General features: G+C 51.4%; 1 protein-coding gene across 2 annotated transcripts in view; it reads left to right on the forward strand.

Annotated features, from left to right (window-relative positions):
* The window catches only part of TBC1D16 (TBC1 domain family member 16), a 33,566-nt gene extending 12,182 nt beyond the window's left edge, over positions 1-21,384 (forward strand). Inside the window, exons 4-12 of one of the 2 annotated variants that reach the window (XM_084273501.1) lie at positions 10,748-10,945; positions 11,750-11,897; positions 12,964-13,131; positions 14,283-14,431; positions 15,170-15,304; positions 16,721-16,907; positions 17,938-18,117; positions 18,550-18,696; positions 19,150-21,384. In XM_084273501.1, the coding sequence (XP_084129627.1) occupies positions 10,748-10,945; positions 11,750-11,897; positions 12,964-13,131; positions 14,283-14,431; positions 15,170-15,304; positions 16,721-16,907; positions 17,938-18,117; positions 18,550-18,696; positions 19,150-19,395 (1,558 nt within the window). In that variant the 3' untranslated portion in view covers positions 19,396-21,384. The remainder of the gene's footprint in view (positions 1-10,747; positions 10,946-11,749; positions 11,898-12,963; positions 13,132-14,282; positions 14,432-15,169; positions 15,305-16,720; positions 16,908-17,937; positions 18,118-18,549; positions 18,697-19,149) is intronic. The other variant, XM_084273502.1, reaches the window with a different exon arrangement.
* The last annotated feature ends 254 nt before the right edge of the window (positions 21,385-21,638 follow it).

Consider the following 21,638-nt stretch of genomic DNA (forward strand, 5'->3'; position numbering starts at 1 on the left):
CTTACCCATTGTTTTTTGGTTTGCTTTTTTTCCCCCCCCTCTCTTTGCTTCTCAGTTTGCCAGGGATCACATGCAGTGATCGATGCTTTCCTCCTGCTCACACAGTTCCTCAGGCTGGGAGAGAGGGCAGTGGGGCAGTGTCCCATCACCAGTGTACCCAGTCCTGCCTCTCTTTTTAGACAAGCCTGGCCTTTCTGCATCGTGCACTCAGCTCTGCTGAGGAGGTGGCTTTGCTCTTGTTGCTGTTGTGCCCTTGTTAACTTTGGGGACCCCCTTTCTACTCATAACCCCTCCTGGGGGGAGGACGCTGGTGTGAGAAATGCCACTACTGAGAGTGGCTTTGCCATGGATCCCATTTCTATAGGAAAGGGAGATAGTGAAAATAAAATCATTCAATTCTCTTCCTTTTCTCTCCCCTGTCACTGTTGTTTGCTCTCTGTCAGGAAACATTGGCCCTGTGGTCTGAAGGGCACTAATCCAGGACAACCGTACTTCATACCCAGCTTTGGCTTCCTAAATGACTCTACTCCCATTTTCCCCATCAGGAAAGTGAAACTAAAAGCCTTTTGTTACGTGCTGGAGAGACCAAATAGCATCTGACACCTATAGAATGTCTTTCAGCCGCTGCTTCTGAAGTTCTTTTAACTGACCATGAGACCAGATCTATACCAATGGGTTGCAGAAGCACTTAGAGCTCTGTAAGTGAGGTTTGGCTTGGGTTTTGGTTGGGGTTTTTGTTTGTGCTGTGCCAGAGTGATCCCTGCTTAACAGGAGCTTTCCCTGGCTATGGCTGCTAGGACAACACCTGGCCAGAGGCTGGCATGAATTCACCTAACAGAACTATTCCAGCCCAGGCAAAACACACAACACAAGGAGAAACTCCTTTGGCGTTGTGGTTGATGCAATTCTTACAGAAGTGTTGCACATCCTGTTGTTAAGCCTCTTCCCAGGGAGCTAATCAGTAAATTACCTTCTCACGAGGGAGCGGAGGCACAGCGCTACGGAGGGTGGCAGCAGCTGCAGGAGAGGGTGGCAACTGGGTACGGTGTTGCATCATGTTGTTTTGGTAGCTCACCTGAAAGGCTCAGTGCTGCTCAGACCTCTGAAGAATAAACAGGAGGCAGAATTATAGGGGAAATGAGCTGAAATTAGTGTGAACTGGCAGGAGCTTGGGATTCATCAAGGGGCTGGGAATTCATTGCCCTTGTAACAGAAGTGATTATATTCTTAGAACCAGGGGAATTGATCACAGACTTACAGATCTCCTGTAACTTCTTGCATCATCTCATGTCATGCTATCCTACTTTGGGTGATTTCAGCCTTGGGGGTGAGCGCACAGGGTTCTGGTTCAGGACCTTCCCTGAAACTAGTGCGACTTATGATATGAAACACCTAATTCCATTAATCCCCAGACCCACACCCAGCAAAACACCATCCCCAAACCCTTCTTCCATCAGAAAGATAGGTCTTTTTTTTCCCCTTCTGAGTCATGGGGTGGGTATAAGCTTCATCTAAGGCGATGCTTTCAGGCGGCCTTGCGCTGGGTACCGGGATGAGGAGCCAGCCTGAGCCGTTTGCCATCAGCAAGGCGGTGTGATCGGTTTAAAGCTGATACCGGCTGCAAAGCTGAGAAGGTTGGAGAGATCCAAGAGATTGCGGAGGCATACGGCTCTCTCTTGCTGGATATAAATATTTGAACAGCAAGAACGTTAATTATAGCAGGTTTGTTTTTTCCCCTCCGTTGGTTGGCTGCCAGGTTTCTGGGGATGAAAATAGTGACAGCGAAGTGGGGATCAGGGATGGCAGCTAGCGGCACGGCCAAGCTGCTTGCTGGGGGTTTCGGGGGAGGGACGGTGGGCGGTGGGAGCTGGGGATGCCCGAGGGAGGGATCCCGCAGCCACAAAAACGGGAGCGACGGGGGAGGAACTGCTTTGCCCCCGGTTGCGGGGCGCCGGGTGTGATTCGGGTGTGATTCGAGTGTGCTTGGAAGCTCTTGGACCAGGGTTCGGACGCGGCCCTGCGCTGGCAGCGCCCGCGGGAAGGGGCCGGGGCCGGGGCCGTGACCGTGACCGGACCGTAGGCCCTGCCGGGAGGTGGGGCGCGGTGCGGCCGCCAGGGGGCGGGCTCTGCCCAGCGGCGCGGCCGGGCGCTCCCCCGGTGCCGGCGGCCGCTCGGTCCCCGCCCGGCCGGGCCGCCCCCCCCACCCCGGCACCCCAGTACTCCGGGAGCCCCGCCCGGCCGGGCCGCCCCTAACCCGTCTGGGCCACCTCCCGGCCCCAGTCCCTCCCCAACCCCTCCGGCCGAGCAGCCGCTCTCCTCCCGGCAAGGAAAGCTGCGGGCCCGGCCGCTGCCCGCCGCCGTTCTGCCTCGGCAGAGCCGCGCTGGGGAGCGCCCAGCCAGGCCGAGGGGCGGCGGCTCCGGGCCGGGGTCCCGCCTTCGGGCACCGAGAGGGGCTCATTCACCGGGACCGAGCATCCCGGGGGAAGAAGAGGGAGCGGCGGAGGGAGCGCGGGGCTCCGTCCATGCCGGGGGAGATGGGGGGGGCGGGAGAGGGGGGCGCAGGGGCCCGTCAGGAGTCATTGCAGGGCAGTGCCTTTTCCCAGGATATTCTCGCTTTGCCCTTCTGTTCCTTATTTATACCCTCGCAACGCCCAGAAATCCGAATTGAGAGCGGAGATAAATGGCGCTGGCAGGTCTCCACAGCTTTGTGAGGGAAGAATTGCGTTAACTGGCTCAAAATAAAGAGCATGTCCCCTCTCAAAAGTACAGCAGCCGATGCAAATAAATCTGCACAGCCTCTGCCGCCTTGGCTCGGTCCTCGCAATTATAACAGCATTAAGCATGTACAATAACTCTGAAACATGCTTTTAGGCAGCTCGCCTTCTTTCCCCAACCCCCCCCTACCCCTCTACCCCCCTTTTCTGCTACTTGAAGAAAGCTTTCCCCTTGGGAAATCCTCATTGTATTGTGGAGACGGGGAAATTCTCTCTGGGTGGTGTTGGCTCTGCTCACACTGGGTCAGCGGCAGCTCCGAGTCCGGGGAGTTGGTTAACTTTGTCTGTCAGGAAAAAGCCCCCCTCCCCTGAAATTCCCAGTTCATTGCTTAGAGCCAGGAATAGAAGAACAAAGGTAATCTTCAGGGCTTTCGAGGGACCGGGGTTTTGAAGGCTTGATTGTAATTAGCATAATTAGTGTAGAATTTTATTTTTGCACCGAGAGAACGGAAAGGGGGAAAAAAAAAAAAAGCAAAATAATCCATTGATTTTAAACTTAAACCAAACACTGGTCAGAAAAGTCCCCTTCTCCTGTCTGGAACAGGCTGAAAAGCAAACATTTCTTTTGGGAGATTTGCTGAGAAATCACTTTTTCCATCTAGGGAATTTTTAATTTATTTTTTTTTTAAGTGTTGCATTTTGATTGATTTATTAATGAGGTAAAGCCTTGCCCCTTCTCTGCATGGATCTGCTGTTCAGCTTGCAGAATATTTTCCTGCCTTCAACTGAAGGTAACGTTTGCATCACTGCGCAGCACACGCTCGGCTCTAAATGATTTGTTGTGTTTGGCTTCTCCGAAGCCATGTGTATTTTATTCATAAGCATGGAACTGCTAACTCTGCCCCCGCTACCTCGCTGCAACAAGAAGTCACAGAGCAGACCCTTGCTGGGATTCACCTACGTGGGCTACACCTGCCTGGGAGTCCCATCGGTGACAAACAGATTGGCTGTCTTGTAACAGGGCAAACGCCTGTCAGGCTGCCACTGAGTAAAACAGATTAAAACACATATTAATTCAGGACAAACTGCTGATATTCCCCCCCCTCCCCTTCCCGTTTACATTCAAAATAATTAACTCAAGAATTCTCAGTTTGTTTTGCTTCCCTTATTGGTTTCGGTGAAGCAGTCAGGGGACCCTTCGGAGGTGAGAAGGGCGGGTTTTCCAACGCCCCTCTCTCACTAGCTAAAATCACAGGGCTTCCCTTCAGGCCATGAGGACTGAGACTGGGAGGAACGAATGAGGAGCAACAAAGCCCCCAGTGTAGTGAGGCTTCTCACTCCGCAGCCGCCCTCCTCGGGACGCAGCACCCAGCAGTGCTGGGTCATCCCGTGGCACCGGCCGCATCGCTTGACTTTTGCCCTCCAAGATTTGGGTTGACAAACCCTCTAGCAGAGGTGGACACTGCAGGTCCTGCCTGCGCTGGGTGGCCATGTGTGCGCTGGGAAGGCTGTAAAAGCGGATTGCAATAGCGCCGTAAAGCAGAACAAATCGTTTTGATCTTTATTTCTCAAGGACAAACCAATTACGCCCATCAGACAGCCAAGCTGCATAATCGGGTTTCCTTGAGTCCCTCGTTCCGTTCCCTTCAAGTGGTTGATTTGTCGGGCTCGTGTTTGTGGGGTTGATGTTCATTCAGAGCCCCGGCCTCGATCACGAACTTGCTGTTACAGCCCAAGGTCAGAGGGTGAACGCCAGAGTCGCTGCCCTCCCCGCAGCATGTGCCGGCGAGGTAGCCGGCGTGCAGACAGCTGGAAACCACAACCCTCCTTCTAGCCTGTTCCTCTGCGGGGAGAGGGAACAAGGGAGGGGTTCCAGCGTTTTTAGGATGCACTCAGCTTGTTCCCTGAATGCCATTAATAACACAAACAATACAAACAGCGCCGAACAATGCTACGCAGCCTTCTAGAAGCGCTGTTGCATCTGCTTCCTGGTGCCGAGCATGAAAGGGTACAATTATTTTTCATAACCTTTTATTTTCCCTTTACGGCGAGCTAAGCAAAGCAAGTTTGTCAGAGGCAGAGTGCTCCTAATTTGGTCTCCGGTGACCTCTGCCGCCGTGATTGGCAGTCTGGTGTCAGGAAGGAACTTGTGCCTGGGAGATAGAAATGAGCAGAACAAATGCCGTAGGACAGCTTGGCTTCCCTAGGGGACACAGGCTAAAAAAGGTGAAAGAAGTGCAATTACAGGAGGTTTTCAGCACAGAAAGTTAATTAGCTACTAAATAGCATTTAGTGCAGTTCAATGTGAGGAAATTTATGTTTTGAAAGCAAACAGATCAATGGAAAGCCCGTGGAACAAGCTTTTGGAAAGTCCACGTTGACATTCGTGTACTTTGTACTGGAACGTCCTGGGCAGTTTTTCACTGGTTTCCCCAGCAAAGAGGAAGACTTGTTGGGTTTGTTTCCACACATGTTTGCAGACGTAGATATGCTTCCACATGAGTGTGTTTTGACATTTCATTTCAGAACTCCTGCGTAGGCTTTCATCCAGACTATGTAACTCCTTCTTCTCTACTCCCCGAGGTCAGTGTAAATGGCTTGGTTGTGCTCTCTGAGACCAAGGAACTTCAGGTTCCAAATATTTCAGCCAAAGGGTGAATTTAACCCAATCCTTAACCTAGTTATTCACCTGCACTGATCAGATGGGAGTAGCTGGTGCCATGGCCGCGTTTCCCTGTCAGCACCTGGCTCTGCGTGGCCACACTCCTCTGGAAGCTGGTGCCACTCCACGATGTCCTTCCAGTCGTCCTCCACACCATGATTCAGAACAACTGGAAATATTTCAACAATTACTATTTTTTAAAATACCAAATCACCAATTTGTTTTTATTTTACCTTTTTTTTCCCCCCATCACTGAAGTCAGCCTGTTTCCCACCTCATTATGTATGTCTATTGTCAAGGACGCTTTTTTAAAGCAGAACAATAGACCTGGGTTCCAGCTGCCAGTACAGTCACTGCACTAAATGTTTAGGCATCTCAGGATAGCTTTGAACTTTTATTGATGGATTCTTTATTTGAAGCTGTCTGTCTTAGACATTTTTGGCAGCGGATGCTGCCACGAGCTGTTTCACCTTGCTGGAGAGAAGAGGAACCCAGAAGGTCAGTGCCTGTGGGGAACAGTGGAGGAACAGAGAAACGCTAACCCCTGGGGAGGAAAAGGGGCATGTAATTCCCATTACATGGATGCTCATACATTAGGATGATACTTATTGTCTCTGAGTGATGCCTCACAAGCCAGCACAGCTCAGGCTGCGAGGGCAGCTGTTATTATGGAAGGTGTTCTGTAGCGATGATGGAGCCAGCCAGGGAGGGTTTGGCTCTTGCAAGAGGCTCTCTGGGAGTTGGGTGGTGCACCCTGACAGCTTGGGTAACTGCCACATCATGGCTGTAATCTTCAGCCCCTTTCTCTCTTATAATTACATTTGTCACATCACGTTGTAAAATGAGTTATTAGGTCTTCGGTGCCGAAATGGTCTTCCCATGTAATTGGTGCAGGTCTCTGCCCTGGCTTTGTAGCAGGACTAATAATTGGGTTTCTCTCTCCTTACGCTGTAGGTGTGTACAAAGGCTTTGACCAAACAGCAAGTCGGGTCCCATGGCTAGATGACTGCATGTCAAAAGTCTCTCTTGCCGAGCGTGGCTGGCCTTGGGGTCCGGGGGAGAGAGGTTCTGTGTGGTGGGAGGAGGAGGAGGATGGTGGCTGCCTCACCAAGCACTGGCCTTCTGAGGGGCTACAAACACTCAAGGAATGTAGATATGGTCAAATGCTGTAGTTGATTGTTAAGTGAAGAAAATACATCACCTGCTCTTGCTCACCAGCAAGAATGAGGTGTATTTTGAGACAAAAGTGGACCTTCACTTAGGGGAAAGGCTGATGTGGAGTCGTGACTATGGCCATGGGTTTCCTGCTTCAGGTTCTGCTAACCTCCTTATTTTCTTTCCCCAACAGTTTTATTCCCATGGACCATGGCACTTGTTCTCTTATTTTGCTGAGCAGTGCTGTATACTAGCTGGTGCTCTGTTTTCCCTGGATCCCACAACCCAAAGTCTCTCTGGAATGTTCCTCCAGCTATTTACCTTGCAGGGCTTCAGCTCTACACACGCAGCAGTCTGACCTTGATACAAAATAAGTTGGAGACTTCTTCCCTTGCATCTGTGTATCTTGTGTGTGTACTTGGAGCCCTGATCATACTACTTATTGCTACTTGAACACAGAATGATCTCAATATTAAAATTATTTTTAAAGCAGTCCAACAGTTTAGAATCTTCTCCAATATTTTTCCAATCCCTATATACAGGAGAAAGGAATTTTCAACACAGCAAGGGGTTTTTTTTTCTTCCATTTCCACGGGGACTGAGTATGCACCAGCATCTGAGGTGGTACTCTCACCACATCTGTACTGTGTGTGAGCAGCCCTGTTTGTTGACCTCTCTGAAGAGCACGGAGTCATCTCGCTTGGATTTCATCTTGTACATCCATGAAAACCTGGGGGTTTCCCTGGGCTGGATGCTCTGAGGCACCGTGCTGACACTCACTGGCTTCTTGCTGTCTGGAGAGGGTAAATCCCTCTGGTTGCCTCCGTGTGGGTTGGATGTGTGTGCCAGCTTGGAGCCAGCTTGGGCCAGGTGTGAACTGTAAACATTTGTGGTGAAGAAGCATTTCCAGAAAATACAGCCTTGCCAGAGCCTCAGTGACTGTTCTCTCCAGCCTCTTGAGGTTTTGGCTACCTGCTACCGTGTCTGATGCTGATTTTGGTTAGGGGGGCAGAAGTTCCTGCAGCTGGCAATAGCATTCTGCACTGAGGACCAAAGCGAGCCAGCCCAGCTCCACTGGTACCCACCAGTGCTTGGCAGTCATCTCTTTGCTGCAGGTCACAGAATCACAGTATCACAATGTTGGAAAAGACCTTTAGGATCATTGAGTCCAACTGTTCCTGTCCTGTGCTGACCCATATCCCTAAGTACCTCATTTACCCATCTGTTAAACACACCCAAGGGGCTGACTCAACCCCCTCCCTGCACAGTCTGTTCCACATCCCCACAACTCTCAGGGAAGAACTTTTCCCTCACATCTGCTCTGACCCTGCCCTGGCACAGCTTGAGGCCATTTCCCCTTGTCCCATCTCCTGTCCCCTGGCTAAAGAGACCATCGCCCACCTCTCTACAACCTTCTTTCAGGTAGTTGTAGGCAGTGATAAGGTCGTTTGGGATGATGCTCTTGAAGAACAAACACATTGGCCTCTGTGACGGGGGACGGCAGGATGGTGATCCTCACAGCCAACACATCTTCCAGCCCTTTGTCATACTGACCAGTTCATCTTTGCAAGAGTTTTAGAAAATCGGTTGCCTTTGCTTGGTCTCTAAATTAGTTTGAGTCATCTCTTCCAGGAGAATCCTGTGTAACCAGCTGTGGCTCTTACCACGTGTTGCTCCATAAATACCAGCTGCTTGTAGCAAGCAGCCCAAAACACGTGTCTTGTACCAGGGCTCCTGTGTCTTTTACATTAACGTGAGATGCAGAATGGTCTAGAAAGTGTTATATTTTGCAACTTTATCAGAAAATAATGCTTGATTTTTCCACAAAGGCTGGTGTGAATCCACAAGGTGCAGGTGACGGCGTGTAGCTGCACTTGAGACTGGAAGCATCCCAGTGTCTGACTGAGCAAAAGTGCTGCTGTTCCTTTGAGTAAAGTTGGGCACGTCAGAGTCAGAATCACAGGGGTGGGAAGGGACCTCCTCCCCAACCCCCTGCCAAAGCAGGGTCCCTGGGACAGGTCACACAGGTCGGCGTCCAGACGGGGCTGGAATCTCTCCAGAGAAGGAGACTCCACACCCCCTGGGCAGCCTGTCCCAGGGCTCCCTCACCCTCACTGGGGAAAAGTTCTTCCCCGTGTTGGTGCAGAACTTCCTGTGCTCCAACTTGCAGCCATTGCCCCTTGTCCTGTCCCCACAGACCACTGAAAAGGGGCTGCCCATTTCCCCCTGCATCCCATACTTAAGATATTGATAAACATTAATAAGGTCCCCCCTTAGTCTTCTTCTCTCCAGACTGAACAGCCCCAGCTCACTCAGCCTTTCCCCACAGGGGAGATGCTCCAGGCCCTTCATCATCTCCGTAGCCTCCTCTGGACTCTCTCCAGGAGATCCCTGTCTGTTTTATCCCAGGGAGCCCAGAACTGGACACAACACTCCAGGTGGGGCCTGACCAGGGCAGAGTAGAGGGGAAGGATCACCTCTTTCAACCTGCTGGCCACACTCCTCCGGATGCCCCCCAAGAATCCCATTGGCCTTCTTGGCTACCAGGGCACACTGCTGGCTGTCCTGTGATCCCTGCTCACATGGCAGCATTGCCAGGGCACTCAGAGGTTCTGAAGGGCTCAAACATCCATCTTGCTTTGGCAAAGCTGAGCAGCAGAACCTGACAACTGGAGTAACGAAGCCGCTCCTTTAGCTGGAAGTTAGACACCATCTCATCTACATAATGGTGCAGAACCAGAGAAGGGGTTCAGGGATTTATTTCCCATGCGTGTGGGCACTAAGGTTTTGAGTCCTACATTTGAACTTGGGGCTGGGTTAAAAATTTAACCCACAACTAACTGGGATGTCCGGAGACCTGTCCATTGCAATGCAATGACCTGAACCATGGGGAGATGCTGCAAATAAGGCTCGTCCCTGTAGAAGAGGCAGCGTAGCCAGGCTTGGAGAGCATACTGATGTGGTGTGCTGCAGATGCATGCTGAGTGTGTGATTTTCAGCGTTCAGTGCCTACATTGTTAGATAAGCGGATTAGAAAACATTGCATAAAGTGGCATTGCAGGGGGCTGGCTTTATACCTGCTACTCGCCTTGTTTGGCAAACCCGGATTTCACAGCGGAACCCATTCAGAGCTGGCGCTGAGATTGTTCACATGTATTGGCCTTTTTAAGAATCAAGGGCTCACAGTTTCAGATTCACTTACTTCTCAAAGCAGTGGTATTTTTCTTTTGGGGATCAGGGCTGTGGAGTTGGGGTTTGGGGGTTTTTTTTGGTCTAAATTCAGTTTACTCTGAAAGAATAAATATCTGGGGTGCAGCGAGTGCTGAGGGTGTTGGAAAACAGTTGGGTTCACTTTCTCTGCTTCACAGTGGGTTAAGGAGTTCCTGTGCAATGTCCTGCTCCTTAAGGCTCTGAAGTTTCAAGTTTGCAAATGGAAACCTATTGTCTGAAGGGTATAGATGTGAGGCCAGGCTTGGCAGGTCCCCGTGCAAAGGCAACTTGAGTTCTGGCGAAATACCTTTGGATCTTACCAGTCCTGGAGGGAATTTGCTAGATGAGATCCTTAGTGCTGCTGTCTGATTGTGCTCACTCCTCTGGATGTCCAGCCAGGCATGGAGTGGCTGAGCCTGTGCTGAAGAGCTGCTTGGGCTGTGGGGCAAGACAGCTCTTCCTCTGGAAGCTGCGTGCTGCTGGAGCTGCAGAACAGCCTGATGAGCCCCTCTGCTTCTGCAGTCATCTTCTTCCAACAGTTTTCCATCCCAGTGGGTCATCAGCGGCTTGAAGGGGTCCTGCAGCACAGGGGGCTGCTGTGTGGGCATGAGAGCCAGGCTGGCAGGACCTGGCATGGTCCTTGTGCTTCACCCAGGGAGCAGGGCACAGCTGGTCCTTGGAGCAGCACAGACTCCTTCTTCCCAGCTTCACTTTGCCTCCAGAGGAGTCAGTGTTTTGAGGGATGGTTTTCACTCTGCCCAGTTCAGTGTGCAATTCCAGACCAGACCAAAACTCGGATGGTTTGTTGGGACAGCAGGGAGCTGATGTAACTAAAATAACTTCATCTCCTTTGGGGGTGTTACTGACTCCTTAGACCTGCACTGAATTCCAGTTCCAGAGCTCTGACAAAGGGTTTTTAACTGGGAGCAGTGGTGGTTGTGGCGTGGAGCTGCAGCCTTTGGCTGATGCCTCACAGGGCTCTCTTCCTCCACGCTCTTGTCTGCAGGGACACGTGTGACAATCGCATGACCTGCTCCACCAGCTCTGCCTCCAGCCTCGACACCAGTGCCCAGTTCCAGGAGAATAATGGGCAAACACAGAGCACCAGATGGGATGAACAGCAGAAAGTGTTTGCCCTTGAGCAGGTCTGTGGTGTCTTCAGAGTGGACCTGGGACAAATGAGATCCCTTCGCCTCTTCTTTAGGTAACGTATTATTGGGCAGGGGGGATACCTGGGTGTGCTCTGGACCAGTGCATACTGGGCTCTGGAAGCAGACAGCTTCTACAGTCCTCCTTGGAAGTCTTTAATGGTTGTCTCCAGGAAAGGAAGTGTCAGCCTTCCCCAGGACAGCCTCTCAGTGACAGTTACGGGGCCTAAAAGGATTTTTTTCCTTAGCAAGGTAAAGGTGACTCTCAGCTATCTCACCAAAAAGGCTTAAAATAACCTGGAGGTGTAGAAAACATCCCTTCCCCATGCTATCTTCTCCCTTGCCTGACCCTCACCAGGGCTCCTCTAGGGTCTTGCTGTTCCTAGCCTTATCTTTCAAATTATTACAGACATTATTACAAACATTTTTTCCTCCCTCTCTTCACTCTCCCTGCTTCCTTAGACAGAGCTGCCTCCAGCCAGGTCCACTCATCCCTAGGAGCTGACTTTGCATGCTGCCCTAATGATGCTGGGGCAGATTCCTTGAGTTTTTATTGTCCAGGGAAGACAATATTTAATCCCTTTGTGTGATGGGAGGATAGAAGAGTGACCTTACAGTGCATGAGTGGAGCTTCTTGGGAAAACAGCCACCATGGCCATGTCATAGAGTGGCAGAATATCTCAAGTTGAAAGGGACCCATAAGGAAACATTGAGTCCCAGAGCTGTAAAATCAGCTTTTTAAGGGGCAACTGGGTGTTACACTTCTTTGTACTTTTGCTTTCTGATCTTTCTAATGTGATGTACCCCCCTCCCCAGCCCCCCATTACCCTGGGCAATAAACACTGGCTGTTCTCCCACAGCGATGAGGCGTGTACCTGTGGGCAGCTGGTTGTTGCAAGCAGGGAGAGCCAGTACAAGATCTTCCATTTTCACCACGGTGGCCTGGATAAACTCTCCGAGGTGTTCCAGCAATGGAAGTACTGCACAGAGACCCACCTCAAGGACCAGGTACCTGAGCACAGCTCATGGGGCAACGAGGGATTTTCCAGTTAGGTTTGTAGCCAGGGGATGTGCTGGAGAAATGAAGCTGTGAGTTTCCATCACCAAGTTGGGCAGAAAGAGGTGTTGCTGAGGATGCAGCTGCAAATCAGACACAAGGTCTCTGCCACACTTGCTCATCTTCATCCATTCTCCTTCTGCCTGTGGAAGATGAGGGAAGATAATCCAGGAAACTTGCTTAGGTGGTTGTTTTGCTGGATGTGGTAACCTGACAGGTCAGCACTGTGCTTTAGGCGGGTGAGGTGGCTGGGGAATCTGCAGTGGTGGGTCTGAGATTCTGTCAGGAGTCTCTCATCCATCTTGTGGAGCGTTTCACACTGCATAGGAAAATGTTTTGACAAGGCATCTTGCCATATTTTGTTCAATCTACATACAAATGTGATAAGAGCTCTTTAATTATCTGTTTAAGATACTGTATGTGCTTATTAGAAACAGTGATTTTTAAATTTCCATCCTTCCCACAGAGCCCCCTGCTGCTTTTCTTATTATGGTCACATGGGCTCACTTTTTGCATTGAACAACCTTTGATTTTTAAATTAAATGTCAGCTGCAGTCTTGCACTGGGATCATGAGTGCCCTCAGAGAGCCTGGCACTGCAGTTCCCTGCTTGCCTAACAGCAATCCCTTTGTATATGGCCAATCATATGTAATTTATTGCAGGCATTCCTGGCAGGGTGAAGTTTTGCTGTAAGCAGCATTAATTCAGTTTCAGGTCAGGAATAAGATTGGGGGAGGAGTGAAAACGTTGATTTTACATTTTTTTTTCAGATGAAGCTGGTTTGTGGTACTCTGATTTTTAATTATTCCAACCACTCTTGCTATTGTAATGGTTGGAATTAAAAAACAACCCCAACAAACCAAACCAGAAAACCCTCGTGAAGTGCAGCACCTCAGTGCTTGGCCCTGCAGGAACCCTGCAAGAGGTTCTCCTGCTCTGAAGATTGCTGGGTTTCATACCCTGCTGCTATCTCCAGCTCCTGCCTCCAGTTTTTGGTGGTGTTTTCTCCCCTTCCAGCAGCTTGCTGATGAGAAGACCTGTATGCAGTTCTCCATCCGCCGTCCCAAGCTGCCTTCCTCAGAAACCCACCCGGAGGAGAACACGTACAAGCGCCTTGATGTGTCTGCCTGGCTCCATCACCTGAACGAATGTGGGCAGGTGGAGGAGGAGTACAAGCTGCAGAAGGTGAGATGCTGCTGCTCTTCTGACCCTTTCTCTCCTGCTGCAGTGCAGGAGTCTCTGCAAGGGTTTGCTTTTGGGCTGGGGGCAAGACCTGGGTGTATACAGACCTGAGAGTATACAGACCTAGGAGTATACAGACCTAGGAGTATACAGACCTGGGAGTGTACAGACCTGGGTGTGTACAGACCTGGGAGTATACAGACCTACATACCTGGGAGTATACAGACCTTGGAGTATACATACCTTGGAGTATACATACCTGGGAGTATACAGACCTTGGAGTATACATACCTGGGAGTATACATACCTGGGAGTATACAGACCTTGGAGTATACATACCTTGGAGTATACATACCTGGGAGTATACATACCTGGGAGTATACAGACCTGGGAGTATACAGACCTGGGTGTATACAGACCTTGGAGTATACATACCTGGGAGTATACAGACCTGGAAGTATACAGACCTGGGTGTGTACAGACCTGGGAGTATACAGACCTGGGTGTATACAGACCTGGGTGTATACAGACCTTGGAGTATACATACCTGGGAGTATACAGTCCTGGGAGTATACACACCTGGGTGTATACAGACTGGTGTGTAGTGCTTGGCTGGATGTCTTGCTGGGATCACAGATGAATCCCCATCCCAGGATGGTAGAGCATCTCCCTGATGGAGGAGGATGAGCTGTCCAGCTTCTGCTGCCGGTTGGAATTGGGAAAACCCAAGTGTCCGGTGCTAGACACGTTTGCAAAGTGCAGTGTGAACAAATCAAAGCAAGAAAAATCGAGATTCCTGTAGGAAATAATGCAGGGATTGCCGGGGAGCACTGGGTCCTGAGAGAGAAGTTTGCAGTGAGATGCAGTGTCTCCAAGACCGGGGATTAAGCCGTGACATGAGAACGACACGTTAATCTTAGAGCCTCTCCAGGGGGGGTTATTGACATTGAAATGAGCCCGATTTGTGTCTCGTCTGGGAATAGAAGGCCAGCACTTTCCCTCTAAACATGTGCAAATTGCAGGAGCCTGAATCAAGGCGTCACTTGTCAGGAAGGAACTGCAAAGCCACCAAAGGACAGTAGCGGGCAGTTCCTTGTTGCTGTTTCTGGGAATGTTCAAACCATCCCAGTGGTAACTTTTGCTCCTTCTTCCAGGCCATTTTCTTTGGTGGGATTGATATTTCCATCCGTGGGGAGGTGTGGCCCTTTCTGCTCCACTACTACAGCTACGAGTCCACCTCTGAAGAGAGGGAGGCGCTGAGGCTGCAGAAGAGGAAGGAATACTTTGAGATCCAGGAGAAAAGGTAACGCACCATCTTCACCCTCTCCAACTCATCTCTCCTCAGGCCTGAGGTCCCAGTGATGCTACTGGTGTCATATGGAGTCGCTGCCTGGTTGGAGTAGAGGAGTGAGAAGGGTGGTGAAGGAGTTTTGGGCACAGCTGACCTCTTAAGGTCTTGGAGCTGACACCATACAGCTCGATGATTGTCTTGCTTGGGTTCTGGAAGCACTAAGGAAGGAAGCTGGAAGCTCAGTGCTCTTGGTGCAGCACCCTGAGAATGGGATCTTGTACCTCTTTATAGATATGTCTGGGTGTAGGAACAGGGAACAAAGGAGGTCTAATTCAGGAGTTATTCCTGTGAGAACTGTGTGTTGTAAACTAGGTGTGGGTACGTTTAAGCTGGAGATGGACAGTAGTATTCCTAACTAGGAGACAATCAGGACAGTGGTGAGTTCTGGTGTGCCACCCACAAGGAGCAGTGGAGAGCAGAGTCCGACTGCCTCTGAAGTGGAGTTTACTGCTGAGAACGCATCATGTCAGCCCATTTGTAACCCAGGAGGCTCCTTCTAGTAACCCATTTGGATAGAAAATCTGCTGTTCTGGACAGACCTGCTTGTCTGTTTTTCAGGTGATGAGACAAGTCTGTCCAGAAATCGTTTTTTTCTCTGATAACTGAAGCTGAAATAAGGCTTTTTTTTGTTCCTTTTGGGAACCTTATTCCTCTGTTGGCATCGTGCTCCTGTTGCTGCTCAATCTCCAGGCTCTCCATGACTCCAGAGGAACAGAAGGATTTCTGGCGCAACGTGCAGTTCACGGTAGACAAAGACGTGGTGAGGACTGACCGCAGCAACCAGTTCTTCCGAGGGGAGGACAACCCAAACGTGGAAACCATGAGGTGAACTGTCTGATTCTGCTGTCCCAAGCAACGTGTCCTGCTGAAGGTGTAGAACACTCAGGGAACCCCCTGCCTGGGTCGCTGCCATGGGAATGCTGAAGGGCACCAGGCATGTGGCGACTGGTACCAAGCGATGCAGAACCAAGAACTTCTTCCCCAGTGCTTTCACTGCTGCTTTAGCCTTTAGCCTTTAGCTTCTTGACACTGCAGCCCTGCTCCCATCTCTGTCCTGCACACATCAGTGGGAGCCTGCTCCAGCTACGGGATGCCCACAGGTGCTGCAGCAGGGCTGTGGGCAGTTCCTTGGTTCTGTGGTTCTCCTGATGGGCTGGAGGATGAGCACACCAAAGCCTGTTTCATGCCAGTGTAACCTGACCCTACAAAACACTTGGCTTTCATCTAAGAGCATAGCTTAGAGCCTCATGGGTGTGTAGGCACCAGCTCTCCTGTCCCAGTTTCTGGCCTCTCAGTCTTTTCAAACTCTCCTGTATGTGTTTTGGGGTCTGTGTATGCACAACTTTCTCCTGGAGTTTATTTCAAGGGTCTGATGGTTGCAGCAGGGTTTATCTGTACGTGCTAAAGCACCTTGCAGAAGGGTTGGTCGTGTGGCTTTGTGCCCAATACTGCTCGTTCCTCCTGCACCACGTCCCCTGGGCTGGACCACAGGTGGCAAACAGGAGCCTGAGGAGTCCTGTTCCAATCCGTTGGCGTAGGCTGCTGCGTGCTACTCAGAGCTCTTGCTGCTCACTGCACAGCCTCTCTGGATTGATGCAAAACGTTGTGATCCTTAAAAATAAGGAGTGTTCCAGCTAGGTTTAGTGTAAGTGGATATTTGTTATGCTGCTAGATCCAGTTCCTGGAGGGGAAGCCATCCTGTGGAATACCCAGGTGCTCAGAAGCCTCTGGGTGTGACCACAAGTTAATCTTTAGATGGCTGGAGTGATCTGGTGCTGCTGTGCACCTTGCCTGGCTCAGCCTGTGCAGAGGGAGCTGGGGGAGAGGGAAAGGGTGCTGTGCTCAGCCATGAGAAGAGAAGCCTGAGAGGGGATCTGATCAATGGTTATCAATAGCTGAAGGGTGGGACACAGGGGGACATGGGCAGCCTCTTCTCAGTGTCTGTGGGGACAGGACAAGGGGTGATGCCCTCAAGTTGGAGCACAGGGCGTTCCACACCAATCTGGGGAAGAACTTCTTCCTGGTGAGGGTGAGGGAGCCCTGGGACAGGCTGCCCAGGGGGTGTGGAGTCTCCTTCTCTGGAGAGATTCCAGCCCCATCTGGACACCAACCTGTGCGACCTGTCCTAGGGACAGGGTTGGACCCCATGGGCTCTGGAGGTCCCTTCCAACCCCTGTGATTCTGTGACTCTGTGACGTGCCCTCACCATGTCTCACCTCTCCTTTGCATCTCTTTCTCCAGGAGGATCCTGCTGAACTATGCAGTGTTTAACCCAACAATTGGATACTCCCAGGGGATGTCTGACCTGGTCGCCCCACTCCTGGCAGAGGTCCTGGATGAGTCGGATACTTTCTGGTGCTTTGTAGGACTGATGCAGAACACGATCTTCGTCAGCTCCCCCCGGGATGAGGATATGGAGAAACAGCTGGTGAGGCTGAACACTCAGCTCCCTTCAGCCCTGTCATAGCTTCTCCTCTCCCCAGTCAAAGCCATAAAGTGGTTCCCTGGACTGTTGGGATCCAGCACAACGAATCACTCTCCAAAACCACAAAATACCTGATGGATAACCTGGGGTGATTGGGGCACTCCAGAGGCAGTTCTAGCCTCAAACTTGTCCCAGAGAAGTTGCCTTGGCTATGTTGAAGGATGCTGATTCAAGGAATATTTTGAGATCCAATGTATTTGGGATCCTGCTTGGGATCCTGTTCTTTGTACTCCTCAAGGCCTGTGGGTTTGGTTCTGTCCCCACACTGGGGTGTTTGGTGAATGAGGCAGAGGAGTTGATTGAGCTGCAGCAGGTTTTTTTGAAGGTCTTAGCATTATCAATAGATTTTTTTAATTATGTCTTCATATGGAGGACATTAAAAGCCTTATATAGGTGACTGAGTTTCTTAAAATCAGGAGATCCTGTTTAAAATTTTGGAACTTTTTAGTTTTTAACATGAATGTCAGTTGTTTGCTGGTGAAGATCCTGAAAAACCCATTCTAAGTCTGAACAATCACACCCAGGTCACGATGGCACCTACATAAAGTGGTAAACTTGGGGTGACAACCCCTTGAGAGCTGCTGGGGAGGTGGGGTTCGTTACCATACACTGAGGTGCCTCTATAGTCAGGCTTTCCAGAATCCCCTCCACATTGCTCAGCCAGAGATAGTGATGTCCTTTCTTTGCTTATCTTTAAGGCTCTAGCTGCTTTCCTCAGCCTGAATCACTCCCCTTCTTTCTTCTCACAGCACGGCACTCACAGGGGGTTCTTTTCACCCATCCTCATGAAACCACTGCCGAGGCCTGTGAGCTCCAGCCTTTAGCATGAGTGTGATAGATCCACGTGTGCTCCTGGCTGGGGTGTAACAAACCAGCTGGAGCCCAGGCTCAGCCCAGCATTTGGGGCTCCCTGGGGCAGTTGGGGGAGTCCTGGTGCACGGGACAGTGGCTCAACTGAAAGCATCTCTTCCAGATGTACCTACGAGAGCTGCTACGGCTCATGCACCCACGCTTCTACCAGCACCTTTCTTCCTTGGGAGAGGATGGTCTGCAGATGCTTTTCTGTCACCGCTGGATCCTCCTCTGCTTTAAACGTGAATTTCCAGATGCTGAGGCTCTGCGCATGTGGGAAGCCTGCTGGGCTCACTATCAGGTTAGAGAGCTGGAGGTGGGCAGGGTGCTTAACTACCTGGGGTCTGTAACTCTCCAGGAGGTTTATCTGTGTGGCAGGAGGATGGGCACCTGCCTCTTCTAACTTGAGGATGTCCAGGCTTCAAAAGGAGGCTTTTCAGTGCTGAAAATCCACTCCTGAAACTCAGGCTTCTCTTGCACAGCTAGAAAATGTCTTCCCAAAAGTCACTGGTGCTTTGAAAGCTGTGGTCCAAACCTTGCTCCCCAGCTCCAAGGGTGAGAGACTGTGATTCAGCTGTGATTGAGAATGCACCAATAACTCCCTTCCTGAATAGCACTTGGCAAAACTGCAAGGAGCACAGAATCTCTGCTCCAGACATGCTTACGGTGGGGAATGTTCAGTCAGGCCTCTGCCTCTACCTGCTGTACTCCAGCCCTGCTTTTCTCCTTGCAGACTGACTATTTCCACCTCTTCATCTGCGTGGCCATCGTGGTGATTTACGGGGACGATGTCATCGAACAGCAGCTGGCCACTGACCAGATGCTGCTGCATTTTGGGAACCTGGCTATGCACATGAACGGGGAGCTTGTACTCAGGAAGGTAAGAGCCCGTGGGCTGATCTGGGCTGAGTCTCAGGTCCCAGAGATGAGTCAGAGCCTTGGGAAGATGGGATGCATCTCCCAGTATCCCCTAGTGTGGCTGGAGCCTGCCAGGGTAGGATGTTTGCCTGGAAACAAGCTTTGCAGAAGTAGGAGGTAATGATAAGGCTGGGGTAACCCTTGCACCTGCTCAGGGACATGCAGGCAGAGCTGTCCACCTCTGTGCCACTGTCCCCAGTCCACCCAGGGCTGGGAGCACCATGGGATGTGTAGCAGCATCTCCAGTGCCGCCTTCAACCTTAAGGTTTGCGCTTGGGTGGGACGCCCCTTTGCTGCCATGACTCTTCTCAGGGGGCTGGACAGGAGGATGCGCCGGGAATCCACGGGCTCCCCCTGCTCTCCTTGTCCTTTCCCTGGTGAGGAGTGGGTGACTGTCCCTCTGTCTCCCCTCCAGGCCAGGAGTCTGCTCTATCAGTTCCACCTGTTCCCCCGCATCCCCTGCAGCCTGCACGACCTGTGCAAGCTCTGTGGGACAGGAATGTGGGACAGCGGCTTCATCCCCGCCGTGGAGTGCTCCGGCCATCACCCCGAGTCCGAGAGCTGCCCGTATGGGGGGCTGGCAGAAGAGTCTTCTCCTAAGCCAGGAAGTGAAGGCAAGAGAGGCTTGAAAACACGGGACGTCTTCGCCTTCCGAAAATAGCTGTGGAGGAACAGGGTGTGACAGCGGAAGAGGGAAGGGCAGGAAGGATGTGCATAAGGAAACAACGTTGGAAGACAGGAATGGAGGGATAGCTTGTCCCCTCCACCTGAGAGAGAGGTGGAGAACCAAAGGCATCACTCCAGGAACCGTGTCTGCACGTGTTTGGATTATGATTTTCTTAGAAACATGTTTTTTCTAGGTCTAAACAGGACTTTTTATTCTGCCTCTGGGATGGGACTGGTCAGCAACCAGAAGCTGGTTACTTGCTGATGAGAAATGTGAACACTAAAGAGAGCCGAGCACAAGCAGCAGCACCTGGGGGGTCAGGAGGAAGGAGCAGAGCTGCAGCAACACCTCCCTCTGCGATGCCCCTTCAGCCAGCGCGTACCCCCCACACGCACTGCTTCAACCAAAACCTGCAGCTTCGTGGCTTCTCTCTAAAGCCATAAAGACCATTTTCATGATAATCTGCCAAAAATAAAACTGCAGGCTCCTGGGATCCCAGGGAAGGCGTCTGCCTTGTCGGGGAGGCAGAACCGGTCGCGTAAGGGTCTTCTTGTCTCTCGCCTGTTCTGTTTCACGCAGGATGCTGGCTGGCATGACTTCCACCTGTACAGGAGGTGTACAGCCACGGGTCTCAAAGCACTGCTTCTCTGTAGCCAGGGTATCTCACTGACACCCCTCAAAGTTTACTTCTTCATGACATTACAGCAGAGCTGTTGCTTTATGCTCACAGCTACAGCCTTCAGACACTTTTTTTATGGAAGTCTGTTGTTTCCAGTGTGATTCCCAATGTCTTTCCTTTGGCTCTTCTCAATTCCTGAGTATCTCCTGTCCCTACCTGTCCTTGCTGTAGCACACATGGTCCAGGTGGGCTTTAGGCCTTTCCACTGGTGCCTCCCTTTGTGCACTCTCTTCCCCATCCCAAAGTGAAAATGAAACTCAGTTTGCTGCAGTTACTTTTGCTGAGCTCTGGCTCTGATAAAAGTTTCCCTTCGAGTATTTTTGAAGGGACAGCTCGTTTCTCCTCTTGTCTTCTACAAAATTTGCCAACAGGAAGCGGAGCTGAAGCCTTGAGCATGGCTGTGTTGCCAAATGTCCTTACCAAATCCAGTGGCATCCAAGCCAGTGCTTGTGCCAAACAGCCAGGGGAAGAGTTTCCTTGTAAGAACGAGAAGGGAGGTGATGCTCTGCAGCATCCCTCTGCGTGGTGTGTGGAGCCTTGCAGCCTTTCCTGGCTGTCTTGCTCCCTCTTACTTCAACCACACAGCTTCTTTTACACATCTGGGGTGGGGGCTGGCAGGGGGGGGGTGCAAATCTGTACTCACTTTTCAGATTTGCTTGTTTGCTCACGTGCAGAACCCTCCCCGTGTCCTCCTGCACGGCGCTGCAGCAGGTGCCTGCCTCTCACAAGCCAGTTTCACTCAAAATCATCCTGCAAACCCTTCTCCTGGCCTGCTGGGGATCCCCATTCCTGCTGGGGACCCCAAGCCCCATTCCTGCTGGGGAGCACTGGGCCCCATTCCTGCTGGGAAGCCCTGGGCCCCATTCTTGCTGGGAAACCCTGAGCCCCATTCCTGCTGGGGAGCCCCATTCCTTCTGGGGACCCTGAGCCCCATTCCTGCTGGGGAGCCCCATTCCTGCTGGGGAGCCCCAGGCCCCATTCCTGCTAGGGAGCAAGGCTACCAGCTGGGATGCTTTGTGTGAATCCAGCAGGACCCACACACACACTGTGTTTGTGAGGAGAAGGAGACACATGGAGACCTGACCACCACACCAAAGACTGGCTGCTGTGTGGCAGAAGGACAGTTTGGCTCCTGACGTGTGTGCCTTTGATCCAGAGGGTGAAAACCTTCCCCTCCATGAGAACGATGGTGAAACCAAACTGCAGCATCACCCACCTCCAAAAACAGCTTCAGGAAGGATCAGGGCTGCAAGGCTGCAGGTACGTCTGGGGGTGACACCTCATGTAAGGGCTGGTGGCTGCTTTGCCATGACACAGGGCATTCCTCAAGGTTTATATGTTTCCATGAGTAATAAAAGTCTGTGTGAGGCCTCTGTGTGGTACGTCGCTGTATGGGCTGGGTGCTGGACCTTATAGTCAGGGCTGGAGACTGTCCCCACAGATGGAGCAGCTCCGTTGGCAGCTGTATGGAGGCACGTTGGGTGCTGGGTCTGTGCTGCTCACCCTGGGCTCCCCCAGTTTCAGCCTGGGGACGTGCAGCAGCATCCACCTAGACACA

The sequence above is a fragment of the Gallinula chloropus genome (assembly GCF_964237585.1).
Source record: "Gallinula chloropus genome assembly, chromosome: 20".
NCBI lineage: Eukaryota > Metazoa > Chordata > Aves > Gruiformes > Rallidae > Gallinula > Gallinula chloropus.